Genomic DNA, 20,740 nt, shown 5'->3' on the forward strand with positions numbered 1-20,740 from the left:
TTTGAAGCTAATAACATAAAAGAAGGTTACAAATTCAAATCTTCAAAAAATACTCTGGGACTTAGGGGCTGTTCATAAATCACGTCATCTATTTTTGAGGATTTTTGACCTCCCCCCCTAAAATCATGCTTCGGATTACCCCGTTTCCTCCTACGTCATGCTACCGTCATCCGATGTCCAGACCCCGCCCCCCAATTTGAAATGACGTAATTTATGAATAGCCCCTTAGGAGGATAAATATTTTAGTATATTTTTCTAGATTTCTTCATTGTGGCAAAACACAATGCGCCAAAATAGCATCTTGTTTACAACTTGATTGAGTAAAATTCGTAAACGGCATACTATTCGTGTTGTGACTTGTGTTCTTAATTTGGCAACTTTCCTCTAAATTATGTTCTATATTATATTCATTATACACGGTCTATTGGTAGAAACGTCATAACTTTTCTTAAAACTTCAAACTAATATCAGCTCAATTGCATACAGCATAGGACACAAATCGCAAAAAAAAAATTTTTTTTTGATATCACACTAATTTCCAATTGCTACGCAACTATTTTAATTGCCAAATTCACAGCAAGTATGCATTGCGGAATGCAATCAGTGCAGTGCATTAGTCCTATACTGCAAAATTTAATAACATTTAGAGATATTTCTTGCCATCTTATTTTGAACGCTATGCAGATATAAATAATGTTGATTTTGCCTCTGCGTCGTAAATGGATTTCAAAGTTTGCGGATTTGATAGTAAAGTTGATACAAATATGTTTGGTACGTGTTTATTAACCAGTCAATCAAAATTTAATGGTACTTTCAAAGACACCGGTTTTCGTAGTCTCACTTCATAAGTTCATAGTGACCCCGCGTGTTGAAGGGTCTGCCATCTCGTGACCTGAATCGAAAGCGATAACTATTCACGCTCCTAAGCAGGTGTTGCCCCCTACACTACACTACACGCTAGCTCTATTTTATATAGAAGGGTCTGCCATCTAGTGGTTTAAATCTAAAAATGAAAACTTGACATAATGCTTCGCGCCAATTAATAGGCGGCATATGTGCTGCCGTCTACAGTTCATGCACGCTTCCTATAGAGAAATTCATACAATTCATACGTAATTCTTGTATTTCACGTGTCACGTAAAGTAACAGTACTTAACAAGAATAGATACAACATTTAACATGAACCTTGTCGTGAAATTTATATATGTATACGTGAAAATACGTGTTTTTAAATAAATTATGTTTATGTTTATGTTCTCTTAAAGTAAGGACCTACATATAGGTACTTACTTTTTTTTGGATGAACATCATCAAACATCATTAACACCTCACGGTAGGGAAAAAGTCGGTGCAGGGCCGTCCTGATATCGTCCATATATTCAGGCTAAGCGTATGCCTATGTAAGACGCAGGCGAGGCAGATCAGCAGATCACGCAGCGCAGCGCAGAGCAGATTTTATAAAGTATGGAACGTCCTTGCGCTGCACCGTGCGTAGCTAAAGGACGTTCTATACTTTACAAAATCTGCTCTGCGCTGCGCTGCGTGAACTGCGTCGCCTGCGTCTCAGCATACGCTTAGCCAAATCGCCGGGCGCCGCTGGCAGGTCTTTATATTGCCAGGTGCTTTAAGGACTGGGATTGCTGCTGGTATACTTGGATTGGTCATAATCTTACCCAGCCCCCTCTTCCCTGATGAACGTCTCATGGTAGGGGAACTGTCGGTGTAGGTCCTTCGGTCCTTCTCCTTCCTAATCTCGTCCATACATTAGGGTAGCCGGGCGCCGCCAGCAGGTTTTTTACGGGATTCTTTAAGGAGCCACGCTCTAGGACTGATTTATACCTGGATTGGATTATAAAAGTCTTACCCTGGTCCTTCTTCCCTGATGAACATCTCATGGTAGGGGAACTGTCGGTGCAGGTCTTTCCTGATGTCGTCCATACATTTCGGATCGCCGGGTGCCGCCAGCAGCTCCTCGTACTCTGTGGGGTGCTTCTTCATGAGGAGTTCACCGCCGCAAAGGTAAAGCCACGCTCTGGGACGGACTGATGCAGGTATACCTGGAGTACAAATAAGAATTCATCATCATTATATCAGCCAGAGGACGTCCACCGCAGAACATAGGCCTCCCCTAAAGAGTGCCACAACACACACACTCAGTCTTGCGACACCAGCATCCAGCGGACTCCCGCGACCTTTACCAGGTCATCAGTCCACTTTGTGGGGGGTCTACCCACGCAGCGCCTTCCGGTACGTGGTCGCCACTCGAGAACCTTTTACGCCCCAATAGCCATCGGTTCTACGGGCAATGTGCCCCGCCCACAAAAAATAATTATTTGGGTGGTTATTTCTTTTTGTTATTCCATCCCGTTGTCCCAGAGGCATTAGTGGCACAGTCTCAGTTTTAATGATTCACGGTTAGTTTCACTAGACTTATATCGACCGGAATATGAACCGTGATTAACTTTTGTATTGCTATCGAGCTCCCCGAGAAAACAATACAAAAGGTAATCACGGTTCATATCCCGGTCGATATAAGTCTAGTGGCACAGTTTGTTAGAAGATATGTATCACTCTCTCCTAACATGCTGCTCATTGTAAAAACTAAAATAGTTCTGATATTAAAGTACCTAACTTAAATACATAAAATGTAACGGGTTTGCGTTTGATTTCAAACGTTTCCTTATACTGACGCCAATTGTTATAATAACTTTCTATTGCCAAGACACAAAGTGGAACGAAGAAATTTCAAATATGTACCTGCAGAAAACGGTTGAATGGCTACCCTAGGGGAATTTAAAGTCCCAAGGTATCGATTGAACGGTACATCATATAAACGATAACTAATATACAGGTATATTACAGGAGGTTGTAAAATGGCGGATAAAACTATTACTAACGGGATTACGGGACACGTACATTCCTAGCAGGATATAGGGGCATCCAGCCTATCATCTTCAACGCGGGCGAAGTTGCGGGCAAAGGCTAGTTACTATAATAATATATTTGACCTCGGATGTACAGGACGTACCTAGCATAAGTAGGAATTCTCTTCAATCATCACATCCGGAATCCGGATGACTCCAGTCTATTCAAGATAACCGCAATAGACAACTACGTGACATTTCTCACCTTTTCTGCATCTCTCCCGAACTTTCTTATAGTTCTTGCTCATGAAGGCCTCCCACTTGTTGAGCATGCGCAGCCATTTCTGCTCCCGTTTTAGTATCGTACTCGGAGACACGGTCCTTTTGCTGTAACAATAAAACACACTTCATTTAGCGCCATGGACGAAAGGTGTGATCCTCCACAGCCGGACCACCTCGCCTGATTGCGCTCAGTTTTTAATGGCGAAATGTACCTCTAATGTACTTCATGTACCTCGTCGGAAATTAAACGTACCTCTGTAGTTTGGCAGATATATGCGTTTAAAAAGGGTCCGGCTGGGGAGTAAAATCTGCAGCCGGACCACGCCTGGATGCGATGATATCTGTTATTTTGAGATATAATTTAAATAACAGATGAATGTACCTGTACCTGCTACGTACCTCTGAATAAATCGTTTTTTTATTTAAAAAATGGTCTCATAAATTAATTTTCATACATTTCATTTTTTGAATATACGCGTAAGCGCCTGTCAAAAAATAATAGCAACATAGTAGAAAACAAATATATTCAATTCGGGCAAGTCGTCTAACGTGTCAACTAGATACAAATGTGGGTGGTTATAGGGAGTCTTTTAAACCGACACGAATTGCGAATTACCTTTTCGCACGTGTATTGTACAACGTTTTACAGTACACAGTTGAAATTCTCAGAGATGTTGCCGCTATAACAACAAATACTAAAAAAATAATAAAATAAATATTTACGTGGGGCTCCCATACAACAAACGTGATTTATTTTGCCGCTTTGTGCGTAATATATAAATAAATATTAGGTATACGGACATTCTTATAGTAGACCGGCCAGCGAAAGAAAAATCTTCTAGAAATCGATTTTCGCTCATGTCGTCCCGGATATGGGTGAACATGGTATCGATGCATTCAGTGTAATGCCTTGAACCCAAATATATGAGATGACAAGCGCGAAAGTGGTGAGGATAGTTGCTGTGACGTCATAAAGTCGGCAGTACAAACTTTTTATTTATTTTCGTGTAAACATACATGTGAGGTACCAAATGAAGGGGCTTTGTGAGTAAATCACAAATATATAACATACTGTAACATTTTCAATACTTGGTCTAACAAATTATTATAAAACGTTCAAAATTTTCACAATCCACAGTTGACTTCGAAACTGCTATAAATTGAAAATGGCTGAATGGATTAGTCTAAAATGCATACCAAGTGACTGTGAATATCCTTTACATAATGTTAAAAATGATTAACCAGATATATCAAAAATAAGAAAAGTACATCAAGTTGAAAAAAAGTATAATTTTCCGTTCCCCAGCCGGACCCCTTTTAAACGCATATATCTGCCAAACTACAGAGGTACGTTTAATTTCCGACGAGGTACATGAAGTACATTAGAGGTACATTTCGCAATCAGGCGAGGTGGTCCGGCTGTGGAGGATCACACGGACGAAAGACCGTTTTTTTTATCATCGTTAGACAGACTGCCGTAGAATAGACCTATATACTACTATATACTATATATACGTAGAAAGTTCAAATTATTTAATTATCACTACACCTTATAAAACAAAGTCCCCCGCTGCGTCTAGCCGTTTGTGTCTATGTTTGTTCGCGATAAACTCAAAAAGTCAAAAACTACTGAATGGATTTTCATGCGGTTTTCACCTATCAATGGAGTGAATTGAGGAAGGTTTAGGTTGGGTTTAGATGTATAATTTGTTAAGGTTTTGTGTAACCCGTGCGAAGCCAGAGCAATTCACTAATCGTTGGTTCGTTACTATAGTTCGCTTTATGGTACGGAACCCTTCGTGCGCGAGTCCGACTCGCACTTGCCCGGTTTTTTTAGCATATAAAGAACTTGAAAGAAGGTAAGCGATCTTGACATGTCTTTTAATTGAAAAACGCTCATTTTAAAATTCAGTTACTATTACTTATGAAAGCAGAAGAATATAAATGATCGTATTAGATTAATAATTGTTACATATTTGCCGTAACTTATTTTTAAAATGTGTTTTTCAATTAAAAGACACATCAAGATTGTTTACCGTATTTCTAATTCTAAAAAAACGAACTATAGTTGGTAAACCAGTTGCCGCTGATAAATAAATAAAAGCTTTTTGCAATTAAAAGACACGTCAAGATCGCGTAGTCTTTTTGTAATGCTAAAAAAACTAACTATAGATATCAACTTAATACTTGCAATTCCGTATAAATTAACTGCCACCCAGTTTTGACACTTGACTATAGCCAGCTTGCATGAGCACTATTCAAAAACCTGTTTTGATTCATCGCTATGCTTATAGTGTTTACTGTCCTTTACTTAGGCAACAATACGCACTTCAGGTACTCATAGGTTTGCACTGAATAATATGTGACGTCCCACGGTAAAGGTACCTTATGGCGGTTGGCGCTTACGCTATTATTAACGCCGCTCCAATATTATTGCGGCGCTATGCGACGTAAGCGCCAGCCGCCATAAGGTACCTTTTGCCGTAGAACGTCACATATGCGTCCACATTTACCTGAGTGTGCGTCAATTCACATTATGACAGTTATGAGTTATGACTTTATGACGCCCTTACGGGGGCGATAAAAATGTTTCATATTTGTGACTTCACTAGTGAAATATGTTTTTGAGATGACTACTAACTACAAAGCCGTAATAGGCAGGCAAGTTTCAGTTAAAGTTGGTACCACACAGTATGTTTCCCTCTATTTTTAACTACACAACTTTGATGTATCTTAGGACGCGGACGTCGCTGTCGAAAGACATCTCTCTCAATGATCATCTCCATCCGTATAGTTCGTTTTTTTAGCATTAGAAAGAAGTACAAATAAGGTAAGCGATCTTGACATGTCTTTTAATAGTTTTAATTGAAAAACGCTTTTGAAAAATCAGTAACTATTACTTATGAAAGCTGAAGAATATAAATTATCGTATTAGATTCTTAATTGTTACGTATTTGCAGAAAATTATTTTTAAAACGTGTTTGTCAATTAAAAGACACATCAAGATTGTTTACCTTTTTTCTAATGCAAAAACGGAAAAAAATGCAAAAAGAAAACGGTTACCCATCCAAGTACCGACCACTCCCGACGTTGCTTAACTTTGGTCAAAAATCACGTTTGCTGTATGGGAGCCCCACTTAAATCTTTATTTTATTCTGTTTTTAGTATTTGTTGTTATAGCGGCAACAGAAATACATCATCTGTGAAAATTTCAACTGTCTAGCTATCACGGTTCGTGAGATACAGCCTGGTGACAGACAGACGGACGGACGGACAGCGAAGTCTTAGTAATAGGGTCCCGTTTTACCCTTTGGGTACGAAACCCTAAAAACGAACTATAGGTACAATCTTTCCGTCATTCTCACAATACTTCCATCTATGTTGTGTCGATAAATCGGATCCGTCTGTAGAGCCCACTAGACAGGTCTATAAAAGTAAAGTATGTCAGTCTCGGAAGTATCCTTATGGGGCTAACCTTGGGCCTGACGTCGGCAAACCCATTACTCAGTGAGAATTGCACTACGAATTAGAACAACCGGAACTAGGACCGCCCGAAGAGTCCTACCGGGGAGAATAGAACAGTAGATAATGAGTAAAATAATAAAAACGCGCGGAATTGTCAGAGATAAATAAAAGTATAAGTCTGTCGGAAGTATCCTTAGGCCCACTTGCACCATTCCACTAACCCGGGGTTAAGCGGTTAAACTATTAACCTTTTTCTTTTTTTTTTATTGGGAGGAAAATCCGTTATGGATACCTCCGCACCGCAGGGACAGCGCGGAGGTTATGTCGGACTTTCACCGACTAAAAACCTCCCAGTAGTCCTTCTCAGCGCATTTCGGACGGCTCTGGGATCTCCAGTGAACGCGCCAGTGCCGGCCTAGCGCTAAGCCTCTTTGAGGGACCTCTCTTTTTTTTTTGGTCGCAGTCCCTAGCTGCGACCGTCTCCGACCCCGAGAACCCCTTTTAGTCGCCTTTTACGACAGGCAGGGGATACCGTAGCCGTATTCTTACGCCCGGGCTACAGGGCGCTAAACTATTAACCTAGTGTCAAATTGTATGGCTAACCATGGCAACTCCTAGGTTATCCGGTTAACGCCGGGTTAGTGGAATGGTGCGAATGGGCCTTATGGGGCTAACCTTGGGCCTGAGGTCGGCAAACCCATTACTCACTCAGAATTGCACTACGGAATAGAACGACCGGAACTAGGACCGCCCAAAGAGTCCTACCGGGGGAATAGAACAGTACATAGCCAGTAAAATAAAAACGCGCGGAATGGACAGAGATAAATAAAAGTAAAGTAGGTATAAGCCTGTCTCGGAAGTATCCTTATGGGGCTAACCTTGGGCCTGTGGTCGGCAAACCCATTACTCAGTGAGAATTGCACTACGAATTAGAACGACTGGACCGCCCAAAGAGTCCAACCGGGGAGAGTATAGAACAGTAGATAGCCAGTAAAATAAAAACGCGCGGAATGGACAGATAAATAAAAGTAAAGTATAAGCCTGTCTCGGAAGTATCCTCATGCGGCTAACCTTGGGCCCTGTGGTCGGCAAACCCATTACTCAGTGAACAGAGCAGAGGCGAGTGGAACTCGACGCGAAGCGCGACGAGTTAAAGGCCCAACCACCTGCGGTCATCAATTACAATTTTGTCGGAGGGGTGCTGACATGCAGTGAATGTGGCCGTACATTTACTGCTAAAATCGGTTATGTCAGCCACTTGAGAGCTCACGAACGTCGGTCTCAGTAATCAGTACTATACAGTCGCCGTGGTCGAAACCGGCCAGGAAGGTATGATAAGGTATGATACGCAGTGAGAATTGCACTACGAATTAGAACGACCGGACCGCCCAAAGAGTAGCCAGTAAAATGAAAACGCGCGGAATAGACAGAGTTAAAAGTAAAGTATAAGTCTGTCTCGGAAGTATCCTTATGGGGCTAACCTTGGGCCTGTGGTCGGCAAACCCATTACTCAGTGAGAATTGCACTACGAATTAAAACGACCAAAAAATGACCGGACCGCCCAAAGAGTCCAACCGGGGAGAGTCGAACAGTAGATAGCCAGTAAAATGAAAACGCGCGGAATAGACAGAGTTAAAAGTAAAGTATAAGTCTTGTAGCGATGCTACATATTTGCTTAGGATAAATACATACTTTTCCATACAAGATAACCGGTACAACATGACTGTCGCATTTCCAACAAAATAACATACACCACAGTGTGACACTTAGGTAAAACCGTAACGTACCTTCTTGGCCGCAGGTTGATTAACATATCCTGCCTCCTGGCTAACTGGTTTCGAAGAAACAAGTCCAAAGAGTATGCCACTTGAACGGAACTTGTCACCCAGATTGTGCAGAGGTTGCTGGACCAAACCTGGCTTCACGTATATCAAAGTGATCCTCGTGACCCATCCTAACTGCCCAAGTAGGTCACATCCTAATTTAGTTCGTATTTTAGAATCATTTTCGGAATTTTTATGAAACATAAATGACGATTTTGACGGTGTCAATGGGTTGAAATCTTTGACAGGACAACTGTCAGAAAATAAATTATGCGTTTAGTTACCGCATCGGAAGGAAGGTATTCTGAATGAAACAAGGTAGAAAACGTACGATAAAAATATAATTATTAGTAATTATTATTAACCACTTAAAATATTACAAGTATTAATGAGCATTGATATTTTTCGAGAGTCATTTGATTTGGAAAAGGTTTAAGTTGGTTTGACGTTTGATGCGTCGATATGGATCGAAACGGAGGGCTGGGGTATTTTGGAATTGGTGATGGATGTGTCAGTTGGAATTGGGGCTCGCTAGCATTTATACAGCTCCTAATTGAATATCGAAATAAACCGCCTCGCCCCCTTCCGCCGCCTGCCCCGGCCGGTGGAAGATTGGGATATATGTAAAGTGCGCCGTGTGTGTGTGTGTTGTGCGCGAAAAGGGCGTAGCCCACCGAGTGCTTTCCGTGCCACCGGCGAGCGCAAGCATGGCCACCGGTCGTGCTTCTCCAGGCGTCGTTGCGCGCCCCCTGATGTGCTGAGTGTCGTGGGGACGCTGGTCTTCACCGCAGGGCGCAGTTTCCCAGGCCTGCGGACTGTGTGTCGAGCGGTACGGCGTGCCGCCCAGCGAACCCGAGGTGCTTCACACAGGCCTCCCCTTCACTTGCGTGGCCTGTCGACTCCGAGGCGCGTCATGTTGGCGCCACCATCAAGCCGTAGGGCACGGCCTTGACCCGCGAGCCGTGTGTCGGACAGCCTTGCCGCGGTCCGACGATCCCAAGGTATCATCGCGCGGGTCCTTCTTGTGGAACTTCCGAGCGCCGCGGGTTGTTCTCGCCCGGGCTTGCCAAAGCCGGAGCTTGAGGAACGCCCGCCGCCCACCGTCAGCGATCCGCCTGCTGCGTTGAATACCAGCGGGCCTGTGGATGATAGCTACGTTCGGTACCCGTGAGTGCACTAGACTTTTATCCCAGGTTTTGGCCAAAACCCCGCGTCTCGTCCGTCTCGCGATCGTAGATTAAGGTTTACTATAGTGTCACCCCATAACCGCCGACGGTTTATAGAAACCGATTGTATTTTGAGCAGCGCCCGCCCTAAAGCGGAGTGCATTGTAAGTAGTTAGCGAAGTATATTAAATTGCATGACAGATATTTGGCTGTGTCTTTTCAACACCCTACCAAGTCTCCCCATTAACCAGGTTAGAATAACAAGAGGACCCTTGTACTTCAATAGCCCAACGTTTGACGGCAGATCTTATCCGAGGCACTATTTCTGTTAATTATTAGAATCGATTAAAAACATCATTTTTCCTGCCTCACATCCTACCTAGCTTGAGATTACAATAATATATAGTACAACCACGTTATTATACACTACAATGTCACCGCGACTTTAAAAAAATATTATTTATTATACACTACAGTCTGTCTCGGAAGTAGGTATCCTTATGGGGCTAACCTTGGGCCTGAGGTCGGCAAACCCATTACGCAGTGAGAATTGCACTACGAATTAGAACGAGCGGAACTAATGGCGTATTGATTACCCATTGCCAGCGGTATGTGCAAATTGGACACATTGTTCAATGTTAAACTGTATCTGATCGAGTTTCTTGACATTACAATAATAACGCAAAGAAGGAGTAGATAGCAATAGCGACTTTGTCCATTTTTGGTTTGCAACCTTGCCTTTACCTTCAGCTTTTCGATTAGAGGCAGCCATCGAGTGTTGATATTTTCTTAAATTGTAAGACTGAAGAAATATACGAAAGAACTGATCTGCCGCGTATATAAGGTGCTACTTTATTAGTTGCAGATATTTATACAGCTGATGGTACTCGGTTCCTGGAGTATATTTAAGTATGAAACATTATAGCTTATACAATGTTTTTTTGGAGAAATCTGAAAAACAAATTTGCTACGTAAAAACACCCTGTTAATGTGATTATTAAATGTGAACTCATTGAACAGATTCTAAGGACCTCTTTTAGCTAACGCCTAACTGTCTGGCCACTTCACGTCGATAAATCAAATACTTGATTGTCAATGTCATGTTATTTGCCGTCTGATTGTGTCGTTTGCATAAAAATTATTTTGAAATGCCTTACCGCTACACAGACGATGATTATTTTAACATGGTAACATGTTATCACGATGCAAACTACAATGCACCCGTATCCAAGAACTGCAGCCTTAGGATTATGAACCACGTGTATTATTTTGCCAGTGGCTTAGGAGACATACATAACATACTGTGGACTGACGAGTGTACCTTTACAAGGGTGGGATTGTTTAACCTGCACAATTCACACTTTTGGTCGGAAGTGAATCCCCACTTAGCTCGCCCTGATCACTTCCAAACTCGCTTCAGCGTCAATGTGTGGGCAGGGTTACTAGGAGACTGTTTGTTGGGTCCAGTGTTTCTTAATCGCCTAAATGGAAGGACGTACCTACAATTCTTACAAGAAGACCTACCGGAATTGCTAGAGGACGTACCAGTCGATCTTCGTAGGGGGATGTACTTTCAACAGGACGGTGCCCCCGCCGGACGGAACAATTTCAATTGCGATGGATAGGCCGCGGTGGGGCTCAAGCAGGTGCATTGAACTGGCCAGCCCGCTCACCAGATTTAACCCCGCTCGATTTCCATATTTGGGGACGAGCCAAAGATTTGGTGTATGAAGACGACGGTCACACGATCAGAACATCAGAAGAATTACGGGCTCGCATTACCAACGCTTTTGGAATCATGAAAAGGGAAGGAGAGATTTTGTTGCGTGTGAATAGAAACATCCGAAAGCGAGCATTATCGTGTATTGAAAACCAGGGTCGCCATTTTCAACAATTTTTGTAAAAAAATATGTTAATAAAAGTTTTCTTTTGTTCATGCTTGCTTTTAAAATTCCTTTCACTCACTTATCAAAGGCTAGTATTAGTTAACTACCCTAATGGCTGGATTTTTATTTTCTTGTCGATTTTTAACACGCAGGTGCAATTCCCCAGTAGGTATGTCCTTCAATTTCTTCCACTGATTTACTAAAAATTCAGTACAATTTTTTTGGGATTATGTATCTATCCAGCGTAGAATAAGGAACTCTCCGTACTCACCAAATTTCATTCAAATCTGACGCAAGAAAATCGAACACAAAATAAAAATCCGCTTTAGGAACAAGAAGAAAAGTTGAATACCCAAAATGTTTACTTTTCCATCCTAATAGAGTCTGTGCGGAAAGAGAAGAGTCGTGGCAGAAACGGGAACTAACATTTTAAATTTTATATGGCAATCAAACCTTTGACACCTGTCTTGTAAAAAGTAAACAAACTTCTGTCAATGTATATTTTTATTAACAAAAACCGCAAGTTTTATGTATAAAATATTTTCAAAACACGATAAAACCGTACATAAAACCACAAGGAAAATTATATTTAACATTGTTCGGTTTTGTCAGCGGGAAGAAAACGGCTAAAAGCCGACTATCGACTTACAAAAAATCGCGGAACGTGTTTCCGCTATTCGCGGGTATTGATGTTGTATTTAATATTAAATAATTACCTATTTAATAAACCCCCTAAGTAACTTGTCTCCGGTACATAATCGGTAAGTATATTCATTCAAAATATATTAATTTTCATTAATATGCAGGTCATTCATGATCTTTAAAATAACCGACAAATAGTCTTGATACTTGCCATTTTATGCATATTTATATGTAATTTCTTTTTCAGGATTGTGTAAAAGTACCTACGGTATCTCGAATAAAAGACCGCTAAGTAGGTGATATGCAAGAATTCGTAATCTACGTGCCGGATTCAAGCACATCCAGTTCAGATGAAGATAGTTCTATGAGTGTCCCTGGTTGTTCTGAAGCTAGCTCAAACATAAGTGACATTGAATATTTTAATTCAGACTTCGATTACAAAGAATGAAACTTTTTCTAATAAAATATTTCTTTATTTGTAGGTTATGTTAGTTACGAAATTTTATTTCATATTTAGCAGTGACTTTTCGTATCGTGATTGACGGCGTAATATCGTGAGATGAGAGAACCGGACATATCCCAATAAGGCCTACCTACTTATGCACTATTTTTATTTATATTCATATTTATTATTAATAATGTACACATATACATACACATACATTACAAGTCAAGTTTACAATGGGTGAAATATATCCCAGATAAAATTACAGTTCTATTGCCCAATTTCTACCCGATCTACCCGGTTTAAATAACTGTTAGAATGCACAGATTAGGTAGTACATAAATGAGACTCTATCTTGTTTGGTAAAAAATTACAGTTGTATTGGGCAGATTCTTAACTAGTTTTAGCAGTTTTGTCAATCGCAGTCACTTTTTAGTATCTGAGACATAAAAACAAGTGTGTTTTAAAAAGAAAACTAGTGCCTGCGCTAAATCAGAGGATTGAGTTGACGAGCCGACACCACCACCAGGCTCCGTTTAGTAAGCCGTGGTAAAAAACCGAAAGAAAAGGGATTCAAGTATCATGACCTTTAGTGTCGTACTATAATCACGTGACCAGTGTTGTCAGCATAGCAAAAACCATAAAATAGCACTGGCGCGCCCTCAAATCCCACGACTCTTCTCTTTCCGCACAGACTCTAACCTTTCGCAGTTTTCCCGCCGAACCATAATGACATTTAAGACAAACAATTGTTGACATGAGTGACATGACAGATAGTGTTAAACGTCTTGTCAGTTAAATGCACATGGTGATTATTTTTAGGCGAAATTATTAATTAATTTTTTGTTCGGTAAATTAAAACAAAAAAATAATAATTAAATATTCTTAATTTCTATTTAAAGTTAATTGTTTTAAAGTAAAGTATCATCTGTTAAAATATCTGCAACTAATAAAGTAGCACCTTATATATGCCCTCAGCGTCCTCCCATATAAGCCGTCCACTTTACAGTACGATAATCTTCCATTTGCCTCTCTAAGGCTCTTGCAATATGTACTTGCATATTTGAGAGATGGAGGCAAATCGTGGAAGAAAACGGTTTGTGATTATATCCCTCCCGCATAACAATGCGGGCGACGATTCACCACACATTAGATTCTTCACAGAAATTCGCAAATTGCGGGGATTTTTATCTTTTACTTAATTAATGAAGACTTAATCAGAGTAACAGAGAAAGATGCCCGTAATTTGCGAACTTCGATTTTCGCGGTTATAGCCCAGAGGGCCTACCGCGAGCCACAATCGACGTGTTGCCTCCCTGTCACACTTACGTAGGAATCTCAAAGTGCGCCAGAGAGACGACACGTCGAACGTGGTTCGCGGTAGGCCCTCAGAGCGGTGCGTACGATATCTGATATGTATTGGCCTTAATGAAATTACGTTTGAAATGTTTGGATGTGCTACCCACGTAATTAGGTCTTCCTTTGTATTTTAAAGACGGTGGCCTTTTCTTAAGGCTTGGCCACATACAGAGCGCGACGCAGCGCCGCGTCCGCGCCGCGTCCACGCCGCGCGACCGCGGCACATGCTAACAGGTTACCGACGTCAAACAGACTGCGTCCCGCCCGCCGGTATCACGCCCCGCTTCTGTCGCGCCCCGCGCCGCGCGGCCCCTTGCGTCCGCGCGGCGCGTGCGCAGCGCTGCGCCGAGCGAACGCGGCGGCCCGCCGCGTCGCGCAAGGTCACATCAGTAGGATCGGACGTTAGGCAGCGAGCGGTGCGCCGCGTTCCCGCGCGGCCGCGCCGCGTTCACGCGCGCCTTGAGGGCGTGTTGAGAGCGTGAGGCCGGCGCGATCGGCGCGCGCCCTGTTTGACCAGGCTTCGCGTCGGCATCACGCGGCGCGGACGCGGCGCTGCGTCGCGCTCTGTGTGTGGCCAAGCCTTTACTTGGTATCTCGTTACATGTATTTTTATACTTACTAGGAAACTATAACCTTTTTTAATTCTGTTGTTAACAAAATATAAAGCTTTTACTTTTCAATTTCCTTAAATATTTACTATACAAGGCGAAAAATAGGAAATACGCAACGAGTGGCGAATTTTAAAACAAAACCGAAGGGAGTGACGAAGGGAGGGAGGGACGTGTCTCGTACAGCGTTTAACAGTACAAATTGCCCTTTAACATTTCGACGTAAGTTACGTAATGTACTTATTATATTATAGCACCGGTGTCGGTGTCGTAATATCGCACCAAAAGTACCGTAAAAAAATACTTTCGTTATGCATTGTAAATACAAAATAGGACAAAAAAAGTAAGTTTCCTACTGTGTTAAAACAACTCCAACTGTGAACTAACTACCGGGGTCACTTGAGAAAATAGAGGACCTTGCGACCTACACGTTCTTGAGAGACGTGAAGGAAGCAGGCGCACAATGAATTTCAACCAGATTATCTCTTAAGTACAAGTAGTATTATATAAAGGAATAGGTACTTATGACGAGTATAGTCGGTTGGTTTTAAAATGTCGGGAACCACTTGAAAGACTACCTGACGATGCATTGTATCTTTTATTAAACCAAACCGCTAATTACCTGTGCAAAATGAAATGCAATAACAACCAAAGATTCTCAACAGATAACATATTTACCGATAATTTTTAGGACATTAAGGGGACGCTGAGGCTTGATCCTGTTATTTTTCTCAATTTTTACCGCTAAAGGATCAGTAAAGGCCTCGTATAACGCCTGTGGGTTAGCGGAAACCGATGTCCAGGATAGAGCGAAATGGAAGGAGAGAAGTAGGAAAGCGGACCCCGTCACATTACGGGACAAACGCTAAGAGGATGATGATGACTCGTTCCCTAGTGTCGTCACGCTACACCTAGGTCACCTAGGCCGTTTAGCAAGTAGGCCGAGTTATATCATCGAAAAGAGGCTCTCCGTGACCCTTCGGTCGTTCACACGCCCACTGAATGCTAACTACTTAGCATCAAGATGTTAGCTTTACTGCTGTGTACATATCTACATGTAAGTACCTAATCATTGAAGACACACTTTGGTTATTTTTATCATGGAAACTTTAGAGGACCATATGTACTATAAAACGTTGTACAATACACGTGCGAAAAGGTAACTCGTAACGTTTTACAGTACATATGGCCCTTTACATTTTCGACATACGCACGTAATAGTGCTAGTTACCGCACTAGGTACTGGAAGAGATCCCTCTTAGGGATAAGTTCGCCTTTGTACTACACATTTGTTTTAATCGGATGTAACCAATATTCCTCTCTTTTCGTACAATAAAATGTTTAGTTACTTTACGGTTTAATCTTTGAAGAGTGCTATTTTAAATTTCTATATAAAAAAAACTAGAATCGATGGACTCCACGCTATGTTACTATGCAATTCAATGCATAATGAACATATTCAGGTTTCGCAAGGGAATGACTGTTACCGCGATACAAAATTAACATATCGACTATGCATATGCAAGTTTAGATCGGCCGATAACACGTTACGATAACTACATAACTCACGATACAAGTAACAATGCATATTGTAGCAAAAAATGACATAGTTTGAACAATAGACAAAGATTATTTATGTACCCTAGTACAAAAAAAAATAATTTGTGCTGCTCCATACATTATACAGTAACTATAGATCGTAAAGCACAAGTGTTTGACAATCCAGTCACCACAAAACCGGACAAGTGCGACTCGCCCACCGAGGGCTCCGTACTTTTTAGTATTTTTTGTTAAAGCAGCAACAGAAATACATCATCTGTGAAAATTTCAACTGTCTAGCTATCATGGTTCATGAGATGCAGCCTGGTGACAGACAGACAGTTGAGTCTTAGTAATTGGGTCCCGTTTTTACCCTTTGAGTACGGAACCCTAAAAAGTATAGCGCCGTACCTACAGCGCTGTCAATTTTGCGACTACAATATTTTACACTATCTACTATTACGTGTCTTAGAATTGAATTAAATTTGTTGAAAATTGAATTAATTAATTAATTCAAAAGAGCCTGTATTAAATCCAGTGGCTTAGGTATTTAACGAATCAACTAGGTAACCAAATAATGAATCATGTTTGCAGTTTTAAATTAAACTAAGTTGGTTATTCTTTTAGCAAATTAAAAGTGTTTTTAAAATAGCTCTTAATGACAATACATACGGTTCATTTTAAAGTGGTCATTGTCCTAATTAGATACAGAGCTTTATACAGAGCAATTGTCGGTGATAACGTGGTTTGGCAATGAGTTCGTTCCAAGCGAAATCAAACCTTATAGTCTAAAGATACGATTGACTTTTGAATGTGTGGAAAATATGTAATTTTACGATTTGATATAAATACAGATTTAATTTTAATTGCAGCCTTATAGTTACAGAGCGAAAGCGTACGATATGCTTCGGAAACGAAACTAAACAAAGATTGTGAATAAGAGAAAATATCGTGCTATTAGCTTGACTTGGTTTATTTATTGATCCGAAAGTACAGATGTACATAGTGCATAATTATTTTCCATCGTATTTTCACGTAAACCTACGAAAGTGACTTGCTATTTCAGTCAATCTCGGTAAAAAAGTACTGAGGTTCACTGAAGTAGCATGACAAATACGAACACTTCCGAGAAAATACGATGGAAAACAATTATGCACTACATCTGTAGGTATTCGAACATTTAAGTATAGAACAAACTTCAGTCAATTTGTATCTTTTTGCGAGTCGAGTTGACCGAACTTTCAACATGTCTGTGCATGCATGTGTGTGTTAAGGTGGCCACTGACGAGCCTTCCAACAGTCCAAATAGCGTGGCTGCAATCCAAAATCGGTCCGTGAATGTCAAATACGTACAATGTTTAATATTAGGATGCCGTCCATTTGGATGAATCCATTGTAACGGCATCCATTTGGAAGGCTCGTCAGTGGTCTGCTTTAGATTACAAGGCAAAATTTTGCTTGGTGCTATATGTATGTTGGTATAAATCATATTAAAAAGAGTGAAAGAGATGTTTATATGTTTCTTCCGTTTACGAAAGTGCAGTATTCTTCATTGGTGCCTTTTGTTGTTTTCGTGGTCACTTGTGCGGTTTGATGGTGGCACGTTTCGCAAATTTTCTTATTCAGTGATCTAGACATTCTAGACACATTAGGCACGACACGTCAGTCTCTATTAACTTTGGACTAAATAATAATCATGTCATAACAGTTGTCTACATGTATAAATAATCTGTACAGTCATGTGCAACAATATCTTGCACAACAAACCGCGCAAAATATGACACGCTCTTATGCCTCTACAAACAAGAACGTGTCAAATAATTTTGCGCGCATCGTTGTGTACATAGTAGTGAATGAGATTACGCAAAAGTAGGTATTTGCCACTACACTACTCGCTCTATCCGCTATAATTGATGCTGACAGTACACTCTACACAAGGGGTGCCCAAACCCCGGCCCGCGGCCCAAATCCGGCTCGAAACGCGTTCCGATCCGGTCCGCCGACACCCAAAGCGAGTGCCCACTGTCCGGCCCTCCGGTTCTCAGCATTCATTGAAAGTGGAACTGTTCCTAACAGCAGCAGCCAGACACCCTCTCCTGGCGCAAAAACCGACGGTGGCCCGCTCGAAAGTGTCTGGGGCGCAATATGGCCCTCAGGTAAAAAAGTTTTGAGACCCCTGCTCTACACCATAAGTACTATCACACAGCTTTAGAGACACAATTCGCGTAACCGTGACCAAAACAAGTGAATGCTCCGAAAGGCACTTTGGCAGGTACCTTACGAGTCTTACGACAGTATGTGATTGTCTGACGACAATCGCACTAAATTCAGAACGATGTTGGAATGTTGGATTACATAAATAAAGTTACTCCATTTCATTGACGCCTTTCCGGTTATTCCGGCATCGGAAATTACAACACGCCAAGAAAAATAAAAAAAGGAAACGCTACTCATCGAGAATTTAATTTACCTTGAAATTGTGCGAGAATATTATCACCTGCACAAACAAACTTGGTAGATTTACTTTTTAGCGCATATATCGAAGTGAGGATGATATGCAAAAGACGCAAAATATAAGGGCCACCCCACATCTAGCGTCCCTCGAGCGTCGGCGTCTGGTCAGCGCCACTCAGCGCTATGGAAAATGACGTCGCTGCGCAGTTGCGTCGACGTTGCGTCGAGCAGCGGCCATAGAATTGTAGACGCCGACGCTCGAAAGACGCTAGATGTGGGGGGGGGGGGGCCTAATATGTACCTAGGTAACTATATTTCAGTTTATTTAATTAATTGTGGCCAGTTTGGTCCTTCTCCCTCTTAGAAGTCTTATTTTTACTTAGGTTTAAACTTTATTACTCAAAAAAATTTACATTCACATAAAATACAAGTATATTTATCTTGAATTACAAGAGCATCAAAAGAGCAGTTTACATGAATAGGTACTCACTGTTTTATCTATAAAAAACCGGGCAAGTGCGAGTCGGACTCGCGCACGAAGGGTTCCGTACCATAATGCAAAAAAAAAACCAAAAAAAAGCAAAAAAAAAAACGGTCACCCATCCAAGTACTGACCACTCCCGACGTTGCTTAACTTTGGTCAAAAATCACGTTTGTTGTATGGGAGCCCCATTTAAGTCTTTATTTTATTCTGTTTTTAGTATTTGTTGTTATAGCGGCAACAGAAATACATCATCTGTGAAAATTTCAACTGTCTAGCTATCACGGTTCGTGAGATACAGCCTGGTGACGGACGGACGGACGGACGGACAGCGAAGTCTTAGTAATAGGGTCCCGTTTTACCCTTTGGGTACGGAACCCTAAAAAACTAATATTAAATACCTACTTAAGTTTAGTTTAAGCATTTCTTGAATAACGTTTCTTCTATTCTACAGGGTGACTTCAAATTGGTAATACAAAACAATTAATTGGGACTCAGTTAATGCCCAATAGTATATGTACTACGTAACTCCGTTGTTTAGCTGTATTTAATTATCGCTAATTTTCTAATAAAACAAATATTGAAGTCACCCTGTCATATTCTATTAGGTAGCCTGATCTCAATTGCCGGTCATAGGCATCTTGATCTAGTAAGGGCCCCCCCACATCTAGCGTCTTTCGAGCGTCGGCGTCTACAACTCTATGGCCGCTGCTCGACGCAACGTCGATCCAACTGCGCAGCGACGTCATTTTCCACCATTGACCAGACGCCGACGCTCGAAAGACGCTAGATGTGGGGGGGTAAATTAATTCGGTTAGAAATACAAATTTATGTTTGCACGGTTCAGGGTCACGCACCGAATAATATCTATTTATTTTCCATTCGTTTGGTCCTATTCAATACGATGTAGCTACGTAGGTATCACGATTGGAAAATTGCCCTCTGATTGAGGTGCCATCACGGGGCTCCTGAAGGTCCCATGAGTCACAGGACTTTTTTGATGCTCAGGTCATCCAAAATGGGAGTCAGGGATCTAACTTAAGGATAGCGTAACGCAACGCTAGTGATGTGCCATCTCACATATTATTCTATACAATACAACCGTCTTACACATGCGCGTGTCAAACGGACTGGCGTGCCGGGTCTAGGCAAATCCGAAATTGAGAGTAGGTATTAGACTTTAGCGGCCTTTTAATATTGTAGCTTCAAAGCTATAATTCACACTCAATATTATCTAATAGTAAACAAAGCAATGAACAGCGGGCCGATTTTTGAAATTCGACCACTCGATTTTGTGTATTTCGTTAAATGATATCTCCACTACTAGGCGTTTAAATTCTACTAATAGAATTGAAATCGAGTGCTCAATACCACAAGATTCCAAATTTCAATCGCTCGTATTTCAAAAATTAGCATTTCGCCGTTTTCCACCGATTTTTGCATGACGAAATCGAGCGATCGAAATTCAAAAATCGGCCCCCTGAACAAGCAATAATCGGCATTACCACATTGTGTAACACTTATAAATAAGTAGTAAGTACACGTAGGTACAAGATAATAGGGGATATTACGCGAAACTCTGCGTAGGGGGCACTACTACCACAATCCATCACAATCTGGGGGTCTACCGAGAAACAAGAAAATCAAAATTTCGTTATTTAACCTCTCTATCGCTCTTGCATATTCGAGCGATAAAGAATCAGATAACTAAATTTCGATTTTCGCG

At 41.3% G+C, this 20,740-nt stretch overlaps 1 protein-coding gene across 2 annotated transcripts in view; it reads right to left on the reverse strand.

Moving 5' to 3' along the window:
* Positions 1-20,740, reverse strand: part of LOC134674427 (TBC1 domain family member whacked) — a 35,494-nt gene that overhangs the window by 10,914 nt on the left and 3,840 nt on the right. For both annotated transcript variants that reach the window (XM_063532493.1, XM_063532492.1), the window contains exons 2-3: positions 3,130-3,251; positions 1,865-2,057 (exon numbers count right to left, since the gene is read on the reverse strand). In XM_063532493.1, coding sequence (XP_063388563.1) covers positions 1,865-2,057; positions 3,130-3,251 — 315 coding nt within the window. The remainder of the gene's footprint in view (positions 1-1,864; positions 2,058-3,129; positions 3,252-20,740) is intronic.

This window comes from Cydia fagiglandana, chromosome 20, assembly GCF_963556715.1.
Source record: "Cydia fagiglandana chromosome 20, ilCydFagi1.1, whole genome shotgun sequence".
NCBI classification, from domain to species: domain Eukaryota; kingdom Metazoa; phylum Arthropoda; class Insecta; order Lepidoptera; family Tortricidae; genus Cydia; species Cydia fagiglandana.